The following is a 25,303-nucleotide window of genomic DNA, read 5'->3' on the forward strand; positions in this document are numbered from 1 at the left end:
TTCCCATCCAGTCGCCCAGGTTTCTCTTAAAGAGGGCTTGAGAGGTACTCTGCTTGACATGGAGAAGGAGTCTTTGGGACACAAATCTATCCCGCCAACAAGTTCTATTAATGTCAGAGACCAGGTTAAGGCCTTGTGTGTGGGTTGTGCGAGTGGAGTTTGTCTTACAGATATGCAGCAACTCTATCAAGGCTGGGTCTAAAAATGGCCTTGCATGCCAGACACAGGTCACCTCTGAGCAGTCTGTATGAGGCAGAGTATAGGGACAGGGCTTTTAGCCTATCTGTATAGGATAGGTTTTTCTTTTAGCCTATCTGCATACGATAGGTTTTTGAGATCCTGGATTTCCTGGGTCAGGAACCTCTGTGGTCTCTCAAACTGTTGCATGTGAAGGTTGAAGAGCAAAGTCATCCTCATTACATCTTACTGGCCTTGACAGGTTTGGTTCCCCCTTCCTTTGGCGTCATCTTCTTTACCCACCTTAGATTCTGGATCCAGTTCCAGACCTACTGTCTCACCTGACAGGCATGATTTATCTGGACATCTCAAACGTGGGTGTCTGGCTATTAACGGAAGTTGAGAAACCAAGCTGTTAGTTTGAAGTTTGAGATATCCAGATAAATCATGCCTTTTGGGTGAGACAGCAGGTCTGGAACTGGATCCATAATCTAAGGTGGGTAACAGTCAAAGGAAGGGGAACCAAACCTGTCAAGGCCACTAAGATGCAATTAGGATAACTCTGCTTTTCAATCTTGCAGGTTTCTGTAGAAGCTTGGGAATCATGGGAGTTGGTGGATAAGCATACAGAAGAACGGAGGGCCAATCGTGGAGTAGATCGCCCCTTGGTGATTATAACAAAAAAGCTGCTGCTATGTTTAGAGGAGAAGAAAAAAGATTGCAGCAAGGCTGGTCCCACTGATGGAAAACTGCTTTTGTCACTTGTCTGTTCAGAAACCACTCATGAAGTAGTAGACCTTCTTAATTTGTCTCCTATCATGTTGGACTTCCCGTGAAAGTGTGTTGCTATCAGAAAATGATTGGATGAAATCGTCCATTGCCACACTCTGAGTACTTCTCGACACAAGGGGCAAGATCAGTTTCCTCCTTGTTTGCTGATGTACCAAAGTACTGACATATTGCTTGTTTGGACTTCAGTTGTCCCCAGAGAAGGAGCATCCTGAAAAGCTTGCAACACTAAAAGCACTTCTGAAATCTCCAGGACATTTATATTCAAATTGGCCTCTTCAGCGACCAAGTGCCTTGGACTGTTTTCCCCAGGAAGTGCCTCCCCAGTCTGGATGCGTCCATGGTCAGTATGGCATTGGGGTGAGGAAGAATGAACGGACAAACCTTGTAAAAGCTGATATGACTTTATCCACCACCAAAGGTATTTTCTGCATGTCTGTGTGATACTTATTTGAACTGACAACCGTTGAAAAAGAACGGATCCACTGAAGAATTCTCATATGAAATCTTGCCAGGGGGACTAGAATTATGGCCGCTGACACTGACCTCATGGGTTTGACGAATCAACCAGGTTAAAATGCTGGTGTTATGAACAATTTTTGCAACCTGGAACCTCAATGTTTGTACTTTGGTTAAGGGAAGTAAAGCTGTTGCAGGTACTGTACTGAAAATTTCCCCTATGAATTGCAGTGCTTGAGATGGTTGCAACTGAGATTTGTTGCAATTTACTGTAATTCCTAGAATAAAAAACAAGTTTGAAGTACCTGGTCTCTTGCTATTATGAGTAGCTGCTTGGAAGGGCCGGTAATGGGCCAATCGTCTTAATACAGAAACACCCAGATTCCTTGCAATCTCAAGTGAGCTGCCAACACTGCCATGCATTTGGTGAACAGCCTGGGGGATGTGGTGAGACCAAAGGGCAAGGCTCTGAACTGGAAATGACTGGATCCCAGCTAGAAGCGTAAGAACCTTCTGGACCGCCTGTTCATTTTTATTTGATAGTATGCATCTTGAAGTTCTATGCAGCACATCCAGTCATCTTTGCCTAGAAGTGGCAGGATGGACTGAATCGTGACCATCTAAAACTTTGATCGTTGAACTGACTTGTTCAATTTGCTAATATCCAGAATTGATCTCCAATACCCTTGTTTTCTTTGGCACTAAAAAGAATCTTCAGTAAGTTCCGGAGCCTTTCTGTTCTGGTGGGACTTCTTGGATGACTCTTTTCTAGTAGCTTTTGCATTTCCAGTGCTCCTCTGATTAGGCTGAACATCAGGGAACTTTTGTGAGGATGGGGTTGGAAGGGATAAGGGAATTATATAATCTCTGGAAATAATCCTCAGCATCCAGGTGTCTTTTGTGATATCTAGCTAGGCTCTCTGATGCAGTCATATAACACCCCGATTGCTTCCTGAAGGGGACAATCAGGCCTCCTTTCAGGAGCAATGACAGTCTGTCAGAGAACGTGTCTCTAGACCCTTGGTATTGTGAGCCACATCTGCCACGTAGGCAGTGTCTTCCATTAGCTTCCCCCCTACCTCTTGAGGAACCATCTCTACGTGGATTTTGGAAAGGACCCTAAAATTTTCTGAATTACATTTTCTGCCCCCTTATTGTTTCCTAGAGACGGTCCTTTGAGGGGTCAAAAAAGTGCTTCTAATGCAGAGAGTCTCTCTCCATCTTTTTCACACCTGGAGAGAGTGTCTTTCACCTTGGGAACAAATGAGGAAGATCTGTGAAAGTGAGTGTGACTTCCAGATAATATCCCATTGAACTGCCAACAATTAATGTGACGTCTCCCACTATCCTGGGTCATTAACTAAGGCGCTTCAATCCTCTTTACTGACTCCAGTGTGAGACTGTCACTTAAACAGGAGTAATATTCCACACTTTTCCCCTAAGAGCAAAAAAGGAACACACACTATAATCTGGGACTGGACTGTATACTTCTGCCCACCCCTAATATAACTACTTTTTACAAACTTCAGAGCAATGAGTCCCAGTTTAAGACCTCTGATACACTCACACTTAAATAAATTAAATCTCAGACATCCAAACACTTCTGAAAAGTCTGGCACAGATTTCCAGCTGACTCTCTTCCACAACATAATACGGTAATGCTGCCACCATTCAGAGTGTCTTCATGTCCTTTTAAAGGAGTGTCCATTTATGAAAATTAAATATCAAAACAAATAGTAGCAAATGACCTAAGCAGCCAGACTTTCAGAGTGCCCTGGGAAGTTATCAAGGGAAATAATAACACTCTAATTACGAAAGAAAACACGGACTGACCAGCCACAATGTAAGTTAATAAAAATATTTAATAATGAACAAAATGATTAAAAGTATAAAACAGTAATTTCCAAAACACAGGTAGAAATCAATCACCAGGAAAATAAAATCAATACTGTAGGACAGAAATCAGACATTCAGGAAAAACTCTGATTAGTTATAATTTTCCTATCTGACTAAAGAACACTGTCCCTGATCTAACTAAATTATTACCATAGAACAAAGGCAGGCTTACAGTTCTTGTTAAGTCCTTTTGGGTATCTACTATACAGTACATATGTGAACAACTCACAACTGGCTGTTAACTGCAACTGACAACTGTAACTGAGAAATGACTGTTAACAGTCTTCAGCAAGCTCTTTTACAGACTAGCCTAAATGTCATAACTGTTCCAGTTCCAATTTTCATTTCATATTTTGAAAATTAACCAACAGCGGTTTACTAAATTTCCTTCCTGTCTTTCAGCTTCTGACAGTAACACACAGCAAATGTTACCATTCTGATGACATCATACGCAGACCAGATGAATCTGAGACAGTTTGGTTTTAGAATCTTTCTTCACAAACATGTGCAGTTAGAAATGTAAAAGGATGCTGTTCAAAGTCTTTAAAACATTTTGTACAGACAGATTATAAACTGACACATAAAAACTTATTTACAATATCACAGCTAATCATGCTGGCATATAATACACAGGTTAATCTGAAATGATGTACAGAAACTCACACAGACATGCTAGCACAGATGATCGTGTCTAATTTCTTCACAGGGAGCACTGATGAAAGAAGACTTTAACAACTCCACAAAGTCACACAACCACATCCAGGTGTGTCTCCTTATTAAGGTGCCTGAACCTACTGTTCTTGAGGTGTCATCGGCTGCATAAGAGATCAGCCTCATGGATGAATTTGAGATGGATTGAAGGGTTGCCAACTGCGGGGCTGCTGAAGCTTGAGTCTCCTTAGCAGTGGTCCCTGAAAGAGTATCTGACAGTTCCTTTATCAAAACTGTTTGCAACCTAGTGAAATGTGCTAAACAGTTCAGTGACCTAAGGGCAAAGGTTGCTGAAGCACAGACATGCTTCCCAAATTTGCCCAAAGCCCTCGACTCTCTCTTAGGGGAATGGACTGTGGAACTTTGCACCTCCAGGAACACCGATTTTTCTGGAGAGGGATTTTGGAATGATCAACCAGCCTGCTGTTTGAGAATCTCCAAAATGTCTCCAAATGAGATGTTTTCTGATGGTGATCTAGGGGATCCTTCCCCTTCATTGAAGTTAGTTTCAAGTGCTTCCTTTTGCACGCTTTCCTCTGGTAAATGTTCCAGGGAAGTGTCAGATGAGATGTCCCTGTGGAGTCGAATATCGAGGCTCATGGCGCAGAGACACATGAGATGTTGAAGGAAAATCTGAGGGGGAGAGAGTCTGTCCCACCGAAGCAGAGAACACTCACTCTCCACTATCTCAAAGGCAGATTGCCCCAGGAACAAGGAAGCTGATGGAGCCAAGAAGACATGTCTCTGTCTGCCCCAAAGGCAATCTACCTGAGGCACAGGTTAGAGCCAAGCTGTCCAGGGCAGAGATGGCTTAGAAAATTTTGGAGTTGACCCCAACAACTCCGATCCAACATGGATGCTAAGGCTCCAAACTCGTCAGAGCTGGAGCGCTCAGAGAAATCCTCGGATCTGAGGACACCACTGTCCTTGCATCTGATTCAGATGGTCTCAGCAAATTTGTATCCAAGGACTCTGAAACAAAATGTCAAATCGGAGGGGTAGAATTGGCCAAAACTTCCTGACCCGAAGGGGTAGGAGCCAGGAGAACCTCCATTTGCATCTGTGCTGAGAGAAACTTCATCATCATTCTATCCACACTGGCTTCAGTGAGACTCCTGGAAGAATGAGATGAAACAATAGATGGTGATATGGAACGCTGTTTCTCTAGGAAGGAGGATGGGATTCTAGAAGGCACTGGGTCTATATAAAGAAAAGTATCGGATCTAAGGAAGTGGGGTCAGATCTGAAGATGTTTCAGGTGATGCCGTTAAAGTCCTTGAGCAGGAAAGTTTTGGATCTAACCTGGACTTTTGTGTGGAGGCTCCAATGAAGACGGAACCGAAGAACCAAACTTCTTCGGGGACTTCTCTGAAGCATGCTTAGAAGTTATTTTAGGGGGGTTAGCCTCAGCTATGGCTTCAGAAAAGGTAGTAGTCAGTAGCCCTTTTAAAAATCAATTTTTATGGTCTGCAACAGCTTGCAGATTAAAACACTTGCAAACACTGCACTCCATATTAAGATGTTCTGGGCCTAAACAACTGACGCAAAGATCATGAGCATCAAAGTAGCTTATGGCCAAACTTCCTACACTTTTTGATGCCTTTTTCAGACATGTTGAAAAAAACCACAAAGACAGCAAGAATTTTTTTTTAGAAAGAGTAAGGAGGAATGAATAAAGGAAAAAAGTACCAACAATGGTACAAAGGAATACATCAACAGTATAAGAGGAAAGGTTATAAGTAAAGACAAAAGTGTTTTAAAACCTTAAGAAATTAGAAGAAAAATACCAGCAATGGTATTTGAGAAATACACTAAGCACACACAGGAAATAAAAAAGGAAGAAAAAGTTACTGAAATAGCACTCATCTTTAAATTTGCTTGAAAGCATAGCTGGCAATGTCTATAAGCAAAAAGCGGCAAACGAGATCCGAGGTATGTTAAAGGTTGGTGAATTATGGGTAGAGAGGAGCTCAACAGTTTCAGTTGACCACGAGCTATATTAACAGCCATGTTGGATCTGAGGTTCAGATCCAATCTCAATGGTTGAGGAATGCATGAAAACTGACAACTTTAGATGAACAGATTATGATGATTCGGGCACATGTACACGAAAGCAGAAAACAGTTTGGTGAAGAAGATTTGGGAGAAACAGAAAGAAGGCAAGAGAAAGCAAAGGCATCCAGCAAACAGATGGAGAGATTCCATGACAGAAGACGTGCAACAATCAGGTGTAAATGTCAAAAAAGGTAGCAAGTGACTCGAGAGAGATTGCAAAGGTGATGCAACTCCAACACCATATAGCAAATGGGAGAAAGGGAGCTGATAAGTGAATTTTTAAATTCAAAGACAATCTGACCTGTACTTTATTAGAAGTTATTTTGCAAAGTAATGTGTTTGTATTTGGAGATCAACAGCAATTACAAATTAAAGGTGTGACCTCAGGCAGCCCCTGTGCCAGCTGTTACGTCAATGTGCTGCTAGACTGTGAACATTCCTATGTAATTTCAAGTCAAGAATTTGTGGACTGCTACAGCTTTGAACAGATCTGTGTGTGTCAAAAGGAAATATTGCCAGTGCAGCTAGCTGGAATTATGTAAAAAAAAAAAAACTTATGTCATTTGTGAATATCAACATGATTCACATGTTTATGTTACAGATGTATTAGAAAGTACAGTTGTGTACACTTACCATAAATGTAGATGTTCGAGTGCATTCACTGTTGCAGTTATCACCTGTGGGTTATCCCTGCTGTGGTAGCCCTCGGCTGGCCCGAATACCAGAGTCACTGTTTTTCTGCGTCGGCTGCTGGCGCTTGCTGTCTGACATAGGATTTAAGTGCTATACAAGAAGGCAGCTGACACCATTACATCAGTTTTTCTTGACCTACCCAGTGACAGACCCAAGTAAATAAGTTAAAGTGGTCTTGGTGGCTTAAAAGCCACCATTAGAAACTTATGTCTCCCTGAAGAAAGAAGAGATAAGGGGGAAGGAGTGTGGGAAACTAGGACTGCAACAGTGAATATACTCGAACATCTACATTTACAATAAGTGTACACAACTGTACTATGTTCTACATGTTTCACTGTTGCAGTCATCACCTGTGTGAGGACTCCCAAAGCTGAAGAGAGGGGTAGTAGGGTTATTAAGAAACCTAGGAATGGGTCAGCATGCTATGCAGGACTGCAGAGGCAAACCCTGCCCTAGCCTTAGGAAATAGAAGTAGGTGGTAATGCTGGTAAAGGTATGGACAGAAGTCCAGGTGTCAGCTTCCAGGATGTCCCTGGTGGAAACTCCTCCGAGGAATGCTGTGGAAATGGAGGCTGCCCTAATGGGATGGGTTCTAAGTGACTTGGGGAGGGGGGGTTCCATGCAATCTGTAGCAGAAATGGACACAGTGTGATATCCGTTTGGAAAAGGGCTTCTCCTTAGCCCCGGGGGCAAAGCTGAGAAATAGTTGGTCTGTTTTGCTGAAGGGTTTAGTATGGTCCAGATAGTATCTGAGCTGTCTGTGCACGTCTAGTGAGTGCTGAATTCTTTCCCCCTTGTTTTGAGGTTTAGGAAAGAAGGTGGGTAGATGTAAGGCCTGGTGGAGTTTTACACTAGATACCACCTAGATCTTAAAGGAGGGAATAGTCCTCAGGGAGACCCAGTCTGCATGGTAGATGATGAAGGGCATAATGGCCATCAGTGCCTGAAGTTCTAAAACCCTTCTGGCTGAGGTGATAGCTAGGAGAAAGGCAGTCTTTCAGGAGAAGAATCTTAGTTCTGCTGAAACAGCAGGTTGGAAGCGTGGTAAAAGCAGTTTTTCTAAAACATAATTCAGGTCCCAGGCTGGAGTGGGTGGCCTTCTGGGAGGTCTGATATTAGAAGACCCTCTGAGGAATTGTTTAATCACAGGATTGGAGTACATGGGCTATTCTGTATCAAAAATGAGCTGGAATGGCTGAGGCATGGATTTTAATAGAGGAGGAGGAAAGGCCACTAATAAGTAGCTACGCTAGGTAGTCCAGGATAAGAGGGATGGAAGTCTGTGAGGTATTGCCCCTGGCTCCAGGAGCAGAATCTTTTCCATTTTCCTGCGTACGATTTTCTGGTGCTCGGCCTTCTGGCCTCTGTGATAATGTCTAGAACCTGTTTGCCTTTATAGAGTATTATCCATGCTGCTAGTTTGAGAGTCTGTAAATCTGGGTGCAGCATCTCCCCCTCCCCACTTGAGTTAAGAGGTCTGAGATCAGGGGAAACTGCCTGGGAGGCTATAAGGTCAGGCTGCGTAGTAAGGGGTATCAATGTTGTCTGAGCCAATCTGGAACAATGAGGATGGCCTTTGGTCTCTCCTCCCTTATTTGATCAATACCATGGGAATAAGAGGCAGAGGAGGGAAAGCGTACACAAAGAGGGTGTTCCAGGGGAAGGTCAAGGCATCCACCTTCCATGCTAGGAGATGATACTCCATGGTATAGCAATTTTTTAAGCTGATGGTGAAGATGTGAAGCAAAGAGATCCACCTCCAGAGGCCTCCATGCCTGAGTGATCTGTAAAAAGATTTTTCAGTGGAACTGCCATTCGTGGGGATGTGTCCACAGTGTACCTACTGGAAGAGAACAGAAATGTACATAAACTATTGTAACTGTGTAAATGTATATGTTTTAACAGTGGGAAGTGACACATACAAGGTTAACTTGCAAAACTGCAGAAAAAATAGTTGAAATTAAATTATTTTATAACCATGTAATAATAGAGATGTTATCTTTCAGTTTCAGTGCAACAAGAGACATAATGTCTAGAATTAGAATTTTTTTTTGTATTGTCTTTAAATGTGGAGGAATGCAAATTATTTTATGACTTCCACCATTTGCCAAAAGATCTAAGGTCTATGTTTCTGCAGGTAGATGCTAAATGCTATCAGATGCAGTGGGGGGTTTCACCTGGGATAGTCAGACGACAAGAAGTGATGACATGCTGCAAGTATCCCAGCAGTAATATTTGAAATATTAATTTAACAACTCTCTGAGAGACAGACTGTGCATTTCGTATCTTGTCTTTGACCTGACAACATCAGTTGAAAAACCCACTCACCACATCTGTCTTGTGTTGCTCTGGAAGGATACAGTATTTTCTCTTAGATACAGATAGGAATATAGTGAAGTATAGCTTAGGTGTTTTTTCTTATTTACTTGAGACTGTCCTGCAATGTTGTTTTAAATATTTCCTGTGATTCCAAACTCTGATGTCACTGTGAATACATATTTAGTATTGTCTTGTTCTTTTATTTATTATTAAATATGTTTATTTATTAACTATGTTTAAACCTTTCAATTGTGGCTGGTCTGTCTAGAGATATTTAAGCTCTTAGAGTACTTGCATATCTATCTGGTGACACTGTGGGCCACTTCAAATAGCCTTGCGCTTGGTCAAACTACCATTTGGATTAATAGTAACATTCCACAGTAAGATTGGGCACCCTTTGCCAAGGACCTTAAAAAAGATGGTAAGTAGTGGCTTGTGGCAGTGAAAAAGTACAGTTTTGTACCTACCATAAATGTAGATGTCCGAGAGGTATGCATCTGCAGTCCTAACAAATGGGTTGTCCTGGCCTCAGGCAGCCCTTCGGTCGGCCGGATTCCAAAGTCTGGGTCTGGCCTTGGCTGATGTCACACTTCACCCGACGTCATAGCTGCAGTTCAGCGGGTATAAAGGCATCAGCCGACGCCATTTTCCTCAGTGTTTCTTGCCCCAGATGCCAGGTGCCCTCTAGGAAGGCTAAATTTGGATAAATGCAAATGTTTCCAAACAATAGAGAGCAAATAGAAATAAACATGTATATACATATATACAAACAAATACACCATAATAGATTCCCCCAGCTAGCTACAAGATGGGCAAATACCCTAGTTGTACCACAGAGGGGAAGGAGGGTGGGTAATCCTGACTGCAGATGCATACCTCTCAGACATCTACATTTATGGTAGGTACAAAACTGTACTATGTTCTTCAAGGATGCATCTGCAGTCCTAACAAATGGGTAGAATACCATAGCCAAACTGGGGGAGGAGGCACGAAGGAGGCACTAAGAGTTTATGGTGTAGTTAAGATCCCTTGCAAAACAGCAGTGGCAAAACCTGCTCGGGATCTGGAGTATAAAGGCAGATTATAATGCTTGGCAAATGTATGCACGGAGCTCCAAGTAGCAGCCTCTAAAATGTCTTTGGTAGCCACTCCTCGTAAGAAAGCTGTAGTAGTGGCTGTAGCCCTTGTGGAATGAGGTCTGATGTTTTCTGGAGTTGCCTTTCCATGAAAAGAGTAACAAAATCTAATGCAATTTCCTATCCATTTTGAGATTGTTTGTTTTGAAATTGCTTTTCCTTCCATTCCTGTTGCATATGCTACCAAAAGCTGGTCAGTTTTTCTATTGTTCTTGGTTCTGTCCAGGAAGTAGCGCAATTGTCTGTGTACATCCAAGGTATGCAGCAATCTTTCCCCCTGTTCTGTGGGTTTGGGAAGAATGTTGGTAGGTGTATTGCTTGGTTTAATGATACCCTGGAGACCACCTTTGGCATAAAGGTAGGATTAGTTCTCATGGACACTCTATCCTGATGGAAGATAAGGAAGGGCTGTACTGCCATTAATGCCTGTAATTCAGAAATCCTTCTAGCTGAAGTGATTGCAAGCAGGAATGCAGTCTTCCAAGATAAGTACTGTAATTCTGCTGTTGCTGCTGGTTCAAAAGGGAGGAGCGTCAACTTTTCTAACACAAAGTTCAAGTCCCATGTAGGCAATGGTGGTTTCCTTGGTGGCTTTACATTTTTAATTCCTCTGAGAAACTGCCTGAGTAGAGGTTGAGAAAAGACTGGAGGATCCATGTTGTATTCTGCTGAAATTGCTGATGCATGAATCTTAATGGAGGAGTAAGACAGACCATTGTGGAAAAGCTCTGCTAAGTATTCCAGGATGTTAGCTATGTTTGCCAATGATGCATCTACTCCTTTTGTTGCACTCCAAATGAGATAGCTTTTCCATTTTGCTGAATAAGTTTTCCTTGTTGAGGGTCTGCGAGCCTCCAAGATAATGTCTTTAACCCTTTGAGATAAATCTGGGTTATTTTTCCTTATGTAATGTTCCAAGCAGCTAGCTGCAGTGTTTTCAAGTTTGGATGCAGGATTTTGAAGTTGTTCTGTGTTAGCAGTAGAGGTAGTAGGGGTAGAGGCCATGCGTGTTCCCGGGACATACTCCTCAGTAGCGTGTACCAATGTTGTCTCGGCCAATCTGGAGCTATCAAGATGATCCTCGGGTGATCTTCTTTGATCTTCAGTAGCACTTTGTGCATCAAAGGAAGAGGTGGGAATGCATATGCTGTCAGGTTTTCCCAACTGAAGGATAGGGAGTCCACCTTCCAAGCAAGTGGGTGGTATGTCCTTGGGCAGAATTTTTTCAATTGGTGGTTGTGTGGGGATGCGAACAGGTCTATTTCTGGCAGTCCCCATTTCCTTGTGATGGTTTTGAAGATGTCTGGATGCAGCATCCATTCGTGGGCATCCGTGGTGGTTCTGCTTAAGATGTCTGCTAGTATATTTTCTTTTCCTGGCACGAATATGGCTTGAGCTGAATGTTGAGGCTCAGGGCCACATTCCAGAGGTCCATTGCCATCCGGCATAGAGGATATGAATGTGTGCCTCCCTGTTTGTTGATATACCACATAACCGTGGTGTTGTCCGTCCTTATCAGCAAATGACCCTGTTGAAGAAATGGTCTGAATGTCTGAATTGCCTGTTTTACTGCCAGCATCTCTTTTTGATTTATGTGTAGGTTCATCTGGTCTTGAGTCCATAAGCCTTGTATGCACTTGTCCACCATGTGTGCCCCCCAACCGAGGTCTGAGGCGTCCGTGGTGATAGTCTGGCTTGGATGAGGCCTGTGGAAGGGCAGTCCTTTGTTCAATTGACAGGCCTGGGCCCACCACTGGAATTCTTGTTTCAGGCATGGAATTATTGGAATTTGGGTTTCTAGGCTGTGCTTGTGCTGAGACCATAAATTCCTCAGGTACCATTGCAACTTCCTCATATGTAGTCTGGCATGTGGAATTAATATTATGCAGGATGCCATGTAACCCAGGGCTTGCAGGATTTTCCTTGCTGTAAGCTGGTTCTGCGTTGTTAATGCCATGAAATAGAGTGGTAGCTGCTTCTGTTTTTCTGCTGTGAGGAATGCCATCTGGTTTGATGTGTCCAGTTCTGCACCCAGGAAGGTTATCCTTTGGGATGGTATCAGCCTTGACTTTTTTGTGTTGACTGTGTATCCCAGGGCTTGCAGCAGGTGAATAACCTTTTCAAATCTTTTGTTAATTTGTCTTTGCTGTCCGCTTGTAACAGGCAGTCGTCCAGGTATGGATAAATTTGAATTCCCTGAAGCCTGCAATGAGCAATTACTGATGCCAGGCATTTCATGAATACTCTGGGCACAGTAGATAAGCCAAAAGGCAATGCTGAGAATTGATAATGCTCTGATCCTGCAAGAAATCTGAGGTTATCTTCTGCAATTTGGTCGTATGGGGACGTGCAGGTATGCCTCCTTGAGATCCAGAGTCACCAGCCAAGACTCCTTGCCCAGCATGGGAAGAAGTTGCTGTAGGGTCAGCATTTTGAATTTTGGAACAATGAGATATGTGTTTAGAGCGGACAGGTCGAGGATAGGTCTCCATTGGTTTTCCTTTCTTGGTACTAGGAAAAGCCTTGAATAAAATCCTTGTCCTTGTTCCATAGGGGTACCTTTTCTATAGCTCTCATCCTTAGTAAGTGGTCTATTTGCTGTAGAGCGTTTGTCCTTTGGTTTGGAGGTAGGTTTGGCATTCTTCTCTTCCTTGGAAGAGTATGGAAGTGAAACCTGTAGCCTTTGTCTATTGTCTGTAAAATCCATTTGTCTCCTGTAATGTAATGCCAATTTACTGAAAATAAGGCTAATTTTCCGTCTAAGGGTGCTGCCAGTTGTTCCCTGGTAGGCGGTTTCAGAGCCAAGTCACTGTGATTGTCCTGTAGAAGTGGTAGTGGCTGGATCTGTGGCAGTAGTTCTCTGGCTGTTAGGCTGCCACTGACGTCCCCTGTAGGCACCTCTGGATTGACCTCTGCCTCTAGGGCGTCTATTTCTGCTTCTCTGTGCTCTGGTGGTGTCTGGAAAGGACCAATTCTTGGAAGGCCAGTTCCTACTAAACCTCGGAGGCTGGACCTGTAAGAAATCCTTGACTGTCTGAACAGATTTAGCTTTTTCTTCCACCTTCTTCAACACTTGCTGTGCAGGGGAACCAAACAAATTGTGCTTTTCTAGAAGCTTTGACTTTACATGGTCTGGTAAGGATTGCTCTTTTAACCATGCATGCCTTCTGATCACTGTACCAGTCATAGCTGATCTAAAGGAAGCCTCCAGTGCATCATAGCCACATTTTAAGGAATGATTACTGACCTGCTGAGTGTTATGCACCAAATCCTGAAGGGACTTACGGTCTAAAGGTACAGGCGAGGACAGTTTTTTAGTGAGCTGATCTAACAGAAATTCCTGATACTGAATCATGTGGAATTGACAGTTTAAGGCCCTAGCTGAAAGAGTAGCAGAAGTATAAACTTTTTTACCCCATCTCTCCAATGCCCTAGATTCTCTTTCAGAGGGGAGGGGTTTTTTGGCAGAGGCAGCTGTTACAGCTTTGGGGCCCTGTGAAATAGTTTCAGGATCTGCAATAGGAGCCTTATACAAATGATAATGTGTGTCCGGAACCCTGTAGTATCTGTCGGGCTTAGCAGGGGCCGGAGGCAGTGAGTCAGGGGCAGTACAAGCATCATTAAATGCATCATCCACAACTGTAAGTACTGGAGGAATAGCTAAAGGCCTATGTGTGGTAAATGCAAAAAGGTCCTAAGCCTTTTCCTAGAGTCTGAAAAATCCTGGCCCTGCCATTGAAATTGTTCCCTCATAGCATGCAAGGTTTCCCCAAAAGAAAATTCCTCAGGAGGAGAGGCAGAAGGTATGGAATCCTCTGCATCAGAGTCCTCATATGGAGAATAAGGGCCCTCTGGAGGATTTGTATTTTCTGATTTATCAGAGGAATAATCTGAAGAAACTGGCTCAGGGGGCTCTGCTCTAAGCCTCTTCTCTGGAGGTGGGTGAGAGGCCCTGTCAGGGTGAGACTGGGTTCCCCTGATCAAAGAAATGAGATCCTCTGCTAGACTAAGCATTTGAGTACTAGAGCTAGGCCTGTGAGAGGGGGCTTTAGCAGGCACGGCCTTTGAAGATTTAGCTGCTTTAGCCCTGGCAAAAGCCTTAATTGACATGAATGCAGGGGGCCTAGCAGCTCCATGTGCAGGAGTAGATACATCTAAGGGGATAGTATCTGATAAATCCTGAGAAACTGTAAGAGCAGGTGGATTTTCAGTAGCAGATTCAGCCATGCTGGAAGAGGCCTCGGTAGAAGGAGGCATGCTTTCGGCCGAAGGAAGAACCGCGGACTCGGCTTCGGCCGAAACCGAGACGCTCGCTGTTTCGGCCGAAACCGCGGACCGCAAGTGTCGGTCCTTTTCCTTACGCTTTTTAGCTAAATGTGAAGTCGGAGTCTCCGTCGGCAAGATATAAGCAAAAGCGGAGAGGAAAAACTCCTCTGGAAACTCCGACCGACGTCTAAGTGTTCGTCGGTTGAAGGAAGCACAGGCTAGACAAGCTGCTACGTCGTGGTCTGGGCCTAAACAAGGTAGGCAGTAAGAGTGGAAATCTTTATGAGGTATTTGTTTCCCACAAGTTAAACAGTTATTCACTTTTTCTGACATCGGCTGAGGCAAGAAAGAGTCCCCAACGGGGTACTTAGCTTTTTAGAAGTCTTCGGTAGTAGCAATCTCTGGTTCTGACCGACCGACTGGCACTTGCGAACAGCTTCTGCTTCGGGCGCCACGCGGCAAGAAAGACTGAGGAAAATGGCGTCGGCTGATGCCTTTATACCCGCTGAACTGCAGCTATGACGTCGGGTGAAGTGCGACATCAGCCGAGGCCAGACCCAGACTTTGGAATCCGGCCGACCGAAGGGCTGCCTGAGGCCAGGACAACCCATTTGTTAGGACTGCAGGTGCATCCTTGAAGGACATCTACCACATACTTTGGGCAGAAGGAAGCATAGCTAGTACACCTGTGCCAGCCTTTCCAAGGTGTGTGTGCATGTGTGTATAAATCAAATCTCAGTGCGTGTGTGTCATCTACTTGGGCAAGGACACAAAGCACTGGTTGGACAGAAAGGGTGCGAGAAGTCCTGGCTTGGCCACTAAGCTGAGATCTCAACTCTACAGCTGTGACATGGGGAGTCTTATTGGGGATCTGGAGAAAAAGGGATAAACTACCCCCAGACTGACTGTGGTCTCTGTGTGCTCTTAAGGGAACCTGCACTTTACTGTGTGTGTACTTATCCTCTCAGCGTGTACGTCCCCCACTGGTGCCAATGGTGAGGACTGAGGCAACTTGATTACGGTCAGTGGTGGTGAGTCACACTGTGGACTTTTCTTTTATTTTTTTCATTTTGGTACTAATCTATGAATCTATGATTAAGGACTTCACAATATTACATTCTTTTATAATTTATGTGAATGCAAGTACTGATTTTTTTTAACTAGATAGTTCTTTAGACCTTGCACTTCTGGATGTTCAGTTATACAAGGATGAAAATGGAAAGACTGCAGCTGGTTTGTTTAAAAAGCCATGTAAGTGCAAAACAGTTGCTTGCACATGAAAGGTTTTGTGCATGATAATGTTATTAGAGGCCACATATGTACTGATGCTAGATTAACTTAGAATGACGAGAACTTAGCTACCATGATTTTATTCAACATAGACATAATGCAACACAAGCAAAGAAGACCTGCAATAATGTTATGAACAAAGTCTTTATCAAAAGCCATATTTTAGTGACAGTGAGTTAATGAAATTTAGGCCATCTATTTCACATTCTGGAAATATTAATGTGGTACAGGATGTCACTAAAAAACTGGGGAATTTTAAACCACCAGTAATTACATTTAAGAATATAATCACTGAAGTACCTAGTTTCACTTTTAAAAATGGAAAAACATTTGAAAAGGCAACTCTGTTACACTAATATGCATATAAATACAGTGACTTATACACTGGTGAAGAAACTGCATATAAAGCTAATGGTAAACTTCACAAGTTCCATTTAGCTGACTGCAATACAGTAAACAGTGTGCATTTAGCCCAGTGTCTGTATGAACAACTAAAAGGAAATTTAAGGAACGTATAGCTGAACATACCTAAGATAGAAAGAAGGAATGCATTCACTGCACATACTTCAGAAAAAGGTGATACTTACAAGCTTACCTTTTGTTTGTTGCAAGTGTTCAGGCCTAGTATGCAACTGAATGATGCACTTTCCATGCACAGAGTTACATAGTAGCATATAACATGGCAAAGGAAGTGCAAATGAGAAGACATTTTTTTTTATTTTTACAGTGAAATAACTTTCTGCAACTGATACTCTGTGCCATTTCTCTTGCTCTTGTATAATTCATCATTTCACCTGGAGTGATGTAGAAATAACATGCCCAATGAAAAATAAATTGGACATTTTGACTGGATACCTGTTTTGGTTTGCATCCCTATGTGTATAATTGTCACTGACTGATCTGATTTAAGAATAGGATTGAATCTAGCTAAAAACTTCCTGTATGATGCATTTACTTAGTTTCCTAATTTATACTAGAGTAAGATTTTTATTCAAGAGGAAGATGCTCATCTGAATTTAATCACAATGACAAAACTGATTAATGAAATTCAAGTATGTTTCTGGTTTAGCATGTCAAAGATCAAAATGGTTAGTGTTATATAAAAAGTACAGTTTTGTACCTACCATAAATGTAGATGTCCGAACAGGATAGCATCTGCAGTCCTTACAAATGGGTTGTCCTGTAGTCAGGCAGCCCTTCGGTCGGCCGGATTCCAAAGTCTGGGTCTGGCCTCGGCTGGTGTCGCACTTCACCCGACGTCATCTCTGCTGGTCTTCGGGTATAAAGGCATCAGCCGACGCCATTTTCCTCAGTGTTTCTTGCCCCAGATGCCAGTTGCCCTCTTGGATAGCTACATTTTTGGGTAAATGCCAATGTTTCCAAAAAAGTAGAAGGCAAACACAAAAAAAAGCATGTATGTACATATATACAAACAAATACACCATAAGAGATCCCCAGCTAGCTATTAGGTGGGCAAATACCCTAGGAGTACCACAGAGGGAAGGAGGGTGGGTAATCCTGACTGCAGATGCTATCCTGTTCGGACATCTACATTTATGGTAGGTACAAAACTGTACTATGTCCTTCAAGGATGCATCTGCAGTCCTTACAAATGGGTAGAATACCATAGCCAAACTAGGGAGGAGGAAGAAGAATTATGGTGTAGTTAGGATCCCTTGCAAAACAGCAGTGGCAAACCCTGCTCGGGATCTAGAGTATAGAGGTAAGTTGTAATGCTTGGCAAATGTATGCACGGAGGTCCAAGTAGCAGCCTCAATAATGTCCTTGGTAGCCACTCCTCGTAAGAAAGCTGTGGTAGTGGCTGTAGCCCTTGTAGAATGAGGCCTTATGTTCTGTGGAATTTGCTTTCCATGGTAGGAGTAACAGAATCTTATGCAATTTCCTATCCACTTGGAGATTGTCTGTTTGGAAATTGCTTTTCCTTCCCTTCCTGTTGCATAAGCTACTAGAAGCTGGTCAGTTTTTCTATTGCCCTTGGTTCTGTCCAGGAAGTAGCGCAACTGTCTATGTACATCCAAGGTATGCAGCAGTCTTTCCCCCCTGTTCTGTGGATTGGGAAAGAAGGTAGGTAGGTGGATTGCCTGGTTTAGAGACACTCTGGATACCACCTTAGGCATAAATGTAGGATTAGTTCTCATGGACACTCTATCTTGATGGAAGATTAGGAAGGGTTGTACTGCCATTAAAGCCTGTAGTTCCGAAACCCTTCTTGCTGAAGTAATTGCCAGTAGGAAAGCAGTTTTCCAGGATAGGTGTTAGAAGATCTGCTGTTGCTGCTGGTTCGAATGGAGGGAGTGTCAATTTTTCTAGCACAAAGTTCAAGTCCCATGCTGGTAATGGTGGTTTCCTAGGAGGTTTTACATTCTTAATTCCTCTCAGGAACTGCCTGAGTAGAGGATGTGAGAAGACAGGTGGATCGAAGCTGTATTCTGCAGAAATAGCTGATGCATGTATCTTGATGGAGGAATAGGACAGGCCTGTATGGAGAAGCTCTGCCAAATACTCCAGGATGTTGGCAATATCTACCTTTGACACATCTTTCCCTCTTTCAGTACTCCAAATGACAAACCTTTTCCATTTTCCTGCATAGTTCCTTCTTGTTGAAGGTCTGCGGGCCTCAAGGATAATGTCTTTAACCCTTTGGGATAAATCTGGGTTAGTTGCTCTTATGTAATGTTCCAGGCAGTCAGTTGCAGAGTTTTCAGGTTTGGATGCAGGATGCTGTAGTCGCTCTGAGTTAACATCAAAGGAATCAGGGGTAGTGTCCACGTTTCCCCCCGAGACATGCTCCTCAGCAATGGATACCAATGTTGTCTTGGCCAATTTGGAGCTATTAGAATTATCCTTGGACGTTCCTCTTTGATTTTCAGTAGTACCTTGTGCATCAAAGGAAGAGGTGGAAATGCATATGCTGTCAGGCCTTTCCAACTGAAGGACAGAGAGTCCACCTTCCAAGCAAGTGGGTGGTATGTCCTTGTGCAGAATTTCTTGAGCTGGTGATTGAGTGGGGATGCGAATAGGTCTATTTGTGGCATTCCCCATTTCTTTGTGATGGCCTTGAAGATGTCCGGGTGTAGCATCCATTCGTGAGCATCCGAGGTAGTTCTGCTTAACATGTCTGCTAGGATGTTTTCTTTTCCCGGTACAAATATTGCCTGTAACTGAATGTTGTAGCTCAGAGCCATATTCCATAGGTCCAGAGCCATTCGGCATAGGGGGTATGAATGAGTGCCTCCCTGTTTGTTGATGTACCACATGACTGTGGTGTTGTCTGTCCTTATCAACTGGCCTTCTTTGAGGAATGGTCTGAAATTCTGGATTGCTAGTTTTACTGCCAGCATTTCTTTTTGATTTATGTGCAGGTGCAGCTGATCTGGAGTCCATAAGCCTTGAATGCACTTGTCCAGCATGTGGGCCCCCCAACCGAGGTCTGAGGCGTCCGTTGTGATGGTTTGGCTTGTTTGAATGTTGTGGAAGGACAAACCTGGGTTTGACTGGCATGCCTGAGCCCACCACCATAGGAACTCTTGTTTCAGGCATGGGATTAGTGGTATTTCGGTTTCTAAGCTGTGCCTGTGTTGAGACCATAAATTCTTTAGGTACCACTGTAGCTTTCTCATATGCAGTCTGGCATTGGGGACCAGGATTATGCAGGATGCCATGAAGCCCAAGGCCTGCAGTACTTTCCTTGCTGTTAGTTTGTTCTGCTTTGCTAATGCCAAGAAGTAAAGAGGAAGTTGTTCTTGTTTTTCTGCAGTTAGGAATGCCATCTGTTTTACTGTGTCCAATTCTGCACCCAAGAATGTTCTTGTTTGGGATGGTATCAGTCTTGACTTTTTTAAATTGACTGTGTATCCCAGGGCTTGTAGTAAGCAAATGACTCTTTGTAAGTCTTGTGTCAGCTTGCTTTTGTTGTCCGCTTGTATCAGGCAGTCGTCCAGGTATGGATAAATTTGGATTCCCTGAAGCCTGCAATGAGCGATTACTGATGCCAGGCATTTGAACACTCTGGGCGCAGTAGATAAGCCAAAGGGCAATGCTGAGAATTGATAATGCTCTGATCCTGCAAGAAATCTGAGGTATCTTCTGCAATTTGGTCGTATAGGGACGTGCAGGTATGCCTCCTTGAGATCTAGAGTTACCAGCCAATACTCCTTGCCCAGCATGGGAAGAAGTTGCTGTAGGGTCAGCATTTTGAATTTTGGAACAATGATGAATGTGTTTAAAGTGGACAGGTCGAGAATAGGTCTCCAACTTTTCTCTTTTCTTGGTACTAGGAAGAGTCTGGAGTAAAATCCCTTGCCCTGTTCTGTAGGTGGTACCCTTTCCACAGCTCTCATCTTTGTTAATTGAGCTATTTGTTTTAGAGCTTCTGTCTTTTGATTTGGTGGTAGGTTTGGCATTCCTCTTTTTACTGGTAAGGTGTGGAAATGAAACCTGTAGCCTTGGTCTATAGTTTGCAAAATCCACTTGTCTCTTGTGATATAGTGCCAGTTTTTTGAAAATAAGGCTAACTTTCCGCCTAAGGGTGCTGCTATTTGTTCCTGGTAGGCGGTGTCAGAGCCAAGTCACTGTGATTGTCCTGTTGCAGTGGTAGTGGTTGTATCTGTGCCTCGTTGGTTATTGCCTTGCCACTGGCGTCCCTGTAGGCACCTCCTCTGGATTGATTTCTGCCTCTGGAGCGTCTATTCCTGCCTCTGTGTTTTAGAGGAGACTGGAAAGGACCAATTTTTGGAAGGCCAGTTCCTGCTAAACCTTGGGGCTGAACCTGTAAGAAATCTTTAACTGTTTGTACAGATTTTGCCTTCTCTTCCATTTTCTTCATTACTTGTTGGGCAGGAGAACCAAATAGACTGACCTTATCCATAGGAGCATCTAATAGCTTTGCTTTAACATGATCCGCAAGACCTGTTCTTTCAACCATGCATGCCTTCTTATAACTGTGCCAGTCATGGCTGATCTAAATGAAGCCTCCAGTGCATCATAGCCACATTTTAAAGAATGGTTACTAACCTGCTGAATGTTATTCACCATTTCTAGAACATATTTCTTATCTAAGGAATCATCAGAGGACAGTTTCTTAGTTAACTGATCAAGCATAAACTCTTGGTATTGGATCATATGAAACTGACAGTTCAAAGCTCTAGCTGAGAGAGTAGCAGAGGTGTATACTTTTTTACCCCATCTCTCTAAGGACCTGGATTCCCTTTCAGAAGGAGAGGGTTTTAAGCTGAGGTCGAAGCTACTGCCTTAGGCCCTGGGAGATAGTCTCAGGATCTGCAAGAGGAGCCTTGTATAAGTGGTGATGAGTGTCCGGTACCCTGTAAAACCTATCGGGCTTAGCAGGGGCTGGAGGTAAAGTATCAGGAGCAGGCAAGCATCATTAAATGCATCATCCACAACAGGAAGAACTGGAGGTATAGCTAAGGGCCTATGTTATGTAAGTGTAAAAAGGTCCTAAGCCTTTTTCTTGAATCTGGGAAATCTTGTCCCTGCCATTGGAATTGCTCTCTCATGGCATGTAAGGTTTCCCCAAAGGAAAATTCCTCTGGTGGAGAGGCAGAAGGAATAGATTCTTCAGCATCGGAATCTTCATAAGTAGAAAAAGGAGCCTCTGGATGGTCTGTATTGTCTGTATCATCAGAAGAGTCATCTGAGGACACTGGCTCAGGGGGCTCTGCTCTAGGTCTCTTTTCTGGAGGTTGAGAGGCCCTGTCTGGTTGAGATTGGGATCCCCTTATTAAAGAGATGAGATCCTCTGCCAGAGTAAGCATTTGGGAACTGGAACTGGGCCTGTGAGAGGGGGGCTTAACAGGCACAGACTTAGCAGTTTTGGCTGCTTTAGCCCTGGCAAAGGCCTTTATAGACATGGCTGCAGGAGGCCTAGCAGCACCACGTGCTGGGGTAGAGACCTCCAAAGGGATGGTGTCCGATAATTCTAGAGAAACCACATTAGTAGGCAAAACTTCAGAGTCCGATTCAACTAGGGTAGAAGGGGCCTCGTAGTAGTCATGGATTCGGCTGAAGATTGACCCGTTTGCTCGGTTTCGGCCGAAACCGAGACACTCGGTTTGCTTAACCGTGGTTTGGGCGAAACCGCGGACCGCGAGTGTCGGTCCTTTTGCTTTTCTTAACAATTTGAGTAGTCGGAGGATCCGACGGCATAATGTACGCAAAATCTGAGCGAAAAACTGTTCAGCAACTCCGACCCGGCGCCTAAGCGTTCCGGTTGAAGGAAGCACAGGCTAAACAAGCTGCTACGCCGTGGTCTGGGCCTAAACAAGGTAAGCAGTAAGAGTGGAAATCTTTATGAGGTATTTGTTTCCCACAAGTTAAACAGTTATTCACTTTTTCTGACATCGGCTGAGGCAAGAAAGAGTCCCCAACGGGGTACTTAGCTTTAGAAGTCTTCGGTAGTATTCGGTAGTAGTAATCTCTGGATCTGACCGACCGCACTTGCGAACAGCTTCTGCTTGCACCGCGGCATGAAAGACTGAGGAAAATGGCCGGCTGATGCCTTTATACCAAGACCAGCAGAGATGACGCCGGGTGAAGTGCGACACCAGCCGAGGCCAGACCCAGACTTTGAACGGCCGATCAAGGGCTGCCTGACGACAGGACAACCCATTTGTAAGGACTGCAGATGCATCCTTGAAGGACATCTAGCCATTATTATCTTCTTATTCAGGTTTTAATTTGTAGTACATAAATGGAATACATAAACATACAAATCCTCGGGAATCTGCCACACAATTCTAAAACTCTAAAATGAAACAAATTACCCAGTTCAACTGATATGCTAAAACTCAAGTCTTTCTTTTTTAAAAAAAAAAAAACATGCAATGACAATGCTGGGCTGCTGTGAGTAAAAGTGGTGGATCAGAACCAAGTTAACCTGCATGGGAAATAAGAAATAACACAACAAAGTTTCAAACTATGAAGATCCTTCTGTTACAAACCACACACTAGTACAAACTGTGTTGTAAACTTAAGAAACTATTCAGATTAGCAACCGAAATAGAATAATCCAAAAAAAGGCTGGTAACAGCAACAAAAATAAAAATACTAAGTCACATTTTGTACATATTATTTTTTGTTCTTTAAATGTTCGTCCTGGTGTCTCAATAAAGTGGATTTTATTTACGGGTAGTGTGGCACTTATTGGTGGATCCGGAGTATTTTTGTAGCAACCGAAATAGGCAAGCACTGACTTAATGTCTGCAGATATCCAGACCACTCATCACAGATTGAAAAAAATATTCTTCTGAACAAAGAAGCAGGAAAAACAATCGGAACAGAAAATAAAGCTAAACGAAATGAAGTAAAGCAGAAGGAAAAAAAGACTATGTTCTAATATGGAGAACATCGCAGCCAAACAAAAATGGAACATAAAGAGCATAAAGTAAGCAAATTTTCCCAAACTTCCTACTGTTATCTACACTTCTATGTCCTAACTGCTGCATCCAGCAATACCCTTTGCTTAAGGTTACTGGGGCCAATCAATGGGAGATAATGTACCTGCCAGAATGACATTTGACTGATAACAAACTTAGCTAAACTATCTTACACTTGTAGGTTCCAAATGCTCTACCTTTCTAGTTGAACAAGTGAAGCCGAAGTAAGCCTTTAAAAGTAGATGTTCTTATTTAATAGGAGCAGGAAGGCTTAGAACTGTTCCAGTAATTTACCCTAGCTGTGATGCCTGACAAACACTATTTACTATGGTTTAACATATTTTAGCTTACTTATTATTTATAATTATTCAAAGATATGCCCTGGGTCTTGGATCACATAGAAATTATCTTTTAGATACAACAAAATCAAATAAAACTGAAATATCAATACACACTTTCTGGATCTAACACTCCAAAGAAGTGCTAAGGAACCATGAAAAGAATACAAGTTACGTCAGATTTAGACAACTAACCAAAAGACATGACGAAGACAATATCAAAAATACAAGAAAAGTAAATTTTCATCTGCTGTGGAAAGATTAAGCAAACCAAAATAAGGATGGTATACATAAGAATGGGGTTTGCAAATAAGTACAGTTGTGTACCTACCATAAATGTAGATGTTAGAGTGTATTCACTGTTGCAGTCATTACACTTGGGTTATCCTGCTGGCAGGCGACCCGCAGTCGGCCTGAGTTCCAAAGTCTTGGTCCGGCGTCGGTTGCTGTCGCCTCTTCCCTGACGTCAGTGCGCCAGGGGTATAAAAGTTGCAACCGACGCCATTTTCTTCAGTTTTTCTAGCCCCAGATATCAGGTGCCCCCAGACAGGAAGGCTGGAAAGATAAAATTATGTCAAAAAAACATGCATATATTACTATAAACATTTCCTTCATCTACAAGCAAATGCACCACATAGGTAGTATAGAGATGAGAAGTACAGAAAAGTCCCAGCAATGAAAAAAGGGGGATGGTGGGTGTGTAACCTTGGCTGCAACAGTGAATACACTCGAACATCCACATTTATGGTAGGTACACAACTGTACTATGTTCATCGTGTTTCACTGTTGCAGTCATTAAACTTGGGTAGAATCCCAAAGCTGAGGTTGGGCGGCTGGGTCTAAACTGGATTTGGAGAGGCTAACAAGCCCTGCAGAACTGCAGTGGCAAAGCCTGCTCTGGGATTTAGAGTAGAGAGGTAAGTGGTAGTGCTTGGTGAACGTGTGCACTGAGCTCCAGGTTGCAGCTTCTAAAATGTCTTTGGTTGGTACTCCTCTGAGGAAAGCTGCTGAAGTGGCTGCTGCTCTGGTAGAATGAGGCCTAATGCCCTTCGGCACAGATTTGCCATGTTGTGCATAACAGAAAAGGATACAGTGTCCTATCCATTTCGAGATTGTCTGCTTTGTAATAGGCTTTCCTTGTGATCCTGCAGCATATGCTACAAACAGTTGCTCAGTTTTTCTGAAAGCTTTTGTTTTGTCCAAATAGAATCGTAGCTGCCTGTGTATATCCAAAGCATGCAGAAGTCTCTCCCCTTTATTTTGGGGATTTGGGTAAAAAGTAGGTAGATGAACGGTTTGGTTTAAGGCCGCATTGGAGACCACCTTTGGCATGAATGTTGGGTTTGTCCTAAGAGACACCCTGTCCTGATGAAAAATGATGAAAGGTTCCACAGCCATTAATGCCTGTAACTCTGAGACTCTTCTTGCAGAAGTTATTGCTAGGAGCAGAGCAGTTTTCCATGACAAGAATTTTAGATCAGCTGTGCTGGCTGGTTCAAAAGGAGGCAGTGTGAGTTTTTCTAAAACAAAATTGAGGTCCCAAGTAGGGACTGGTGCTCTACTTGGGGGTCTTATATTTTTTGCCCCTCTGAGGTACTGTCGTAGTAGAGGATGTGAAAAATAGGAAGTTCCATATTGTAATGAGCTGAAATGGCAGAGGCATGGATTTTAATAGATGAGAAAGATAAGCCTTTGTCCAACATCTCAGTTAGGTATTGTAAAATCTGAGGTATATTAGGGACAAGTGGTTTGAGCCTTT

General features: G+C 43.2%; 1 protein-coding gene across 1 annotated transcript in view; it reads right to left on the reverse strand.

Annotated features, from left to right (window-relative positions):
* Positions 1 to 25,303, reverse strand: part of GNL2 (G protein nucleolar 2) — an 859,639-nt gene that overhangs the window by 178,403 nt on the left and 655,933 nt on the right. Inside the window, 1 exon segment of the mRNA XM_044083721.1 lies at positions 3,494 to 3,519. Coding sequence (XP_043939656.1) covers positions 3,494 to 3,519 — 26 coding nt within the window.

Source organism: Protopterus annectens, chromosome 1.part1 (assembly GCF_019279795.1).
Source record: "Protopterus annectens isolate FY-2018-M chromosome 1.part1, PAN1.0, whole genome shotgun sequence".
Taxonomy (NCBI): Eukaryota; Metazoa; Chordata; order Ceratodontiformes; family Protopteridae; genus Protopterus; species Protopterus annectens.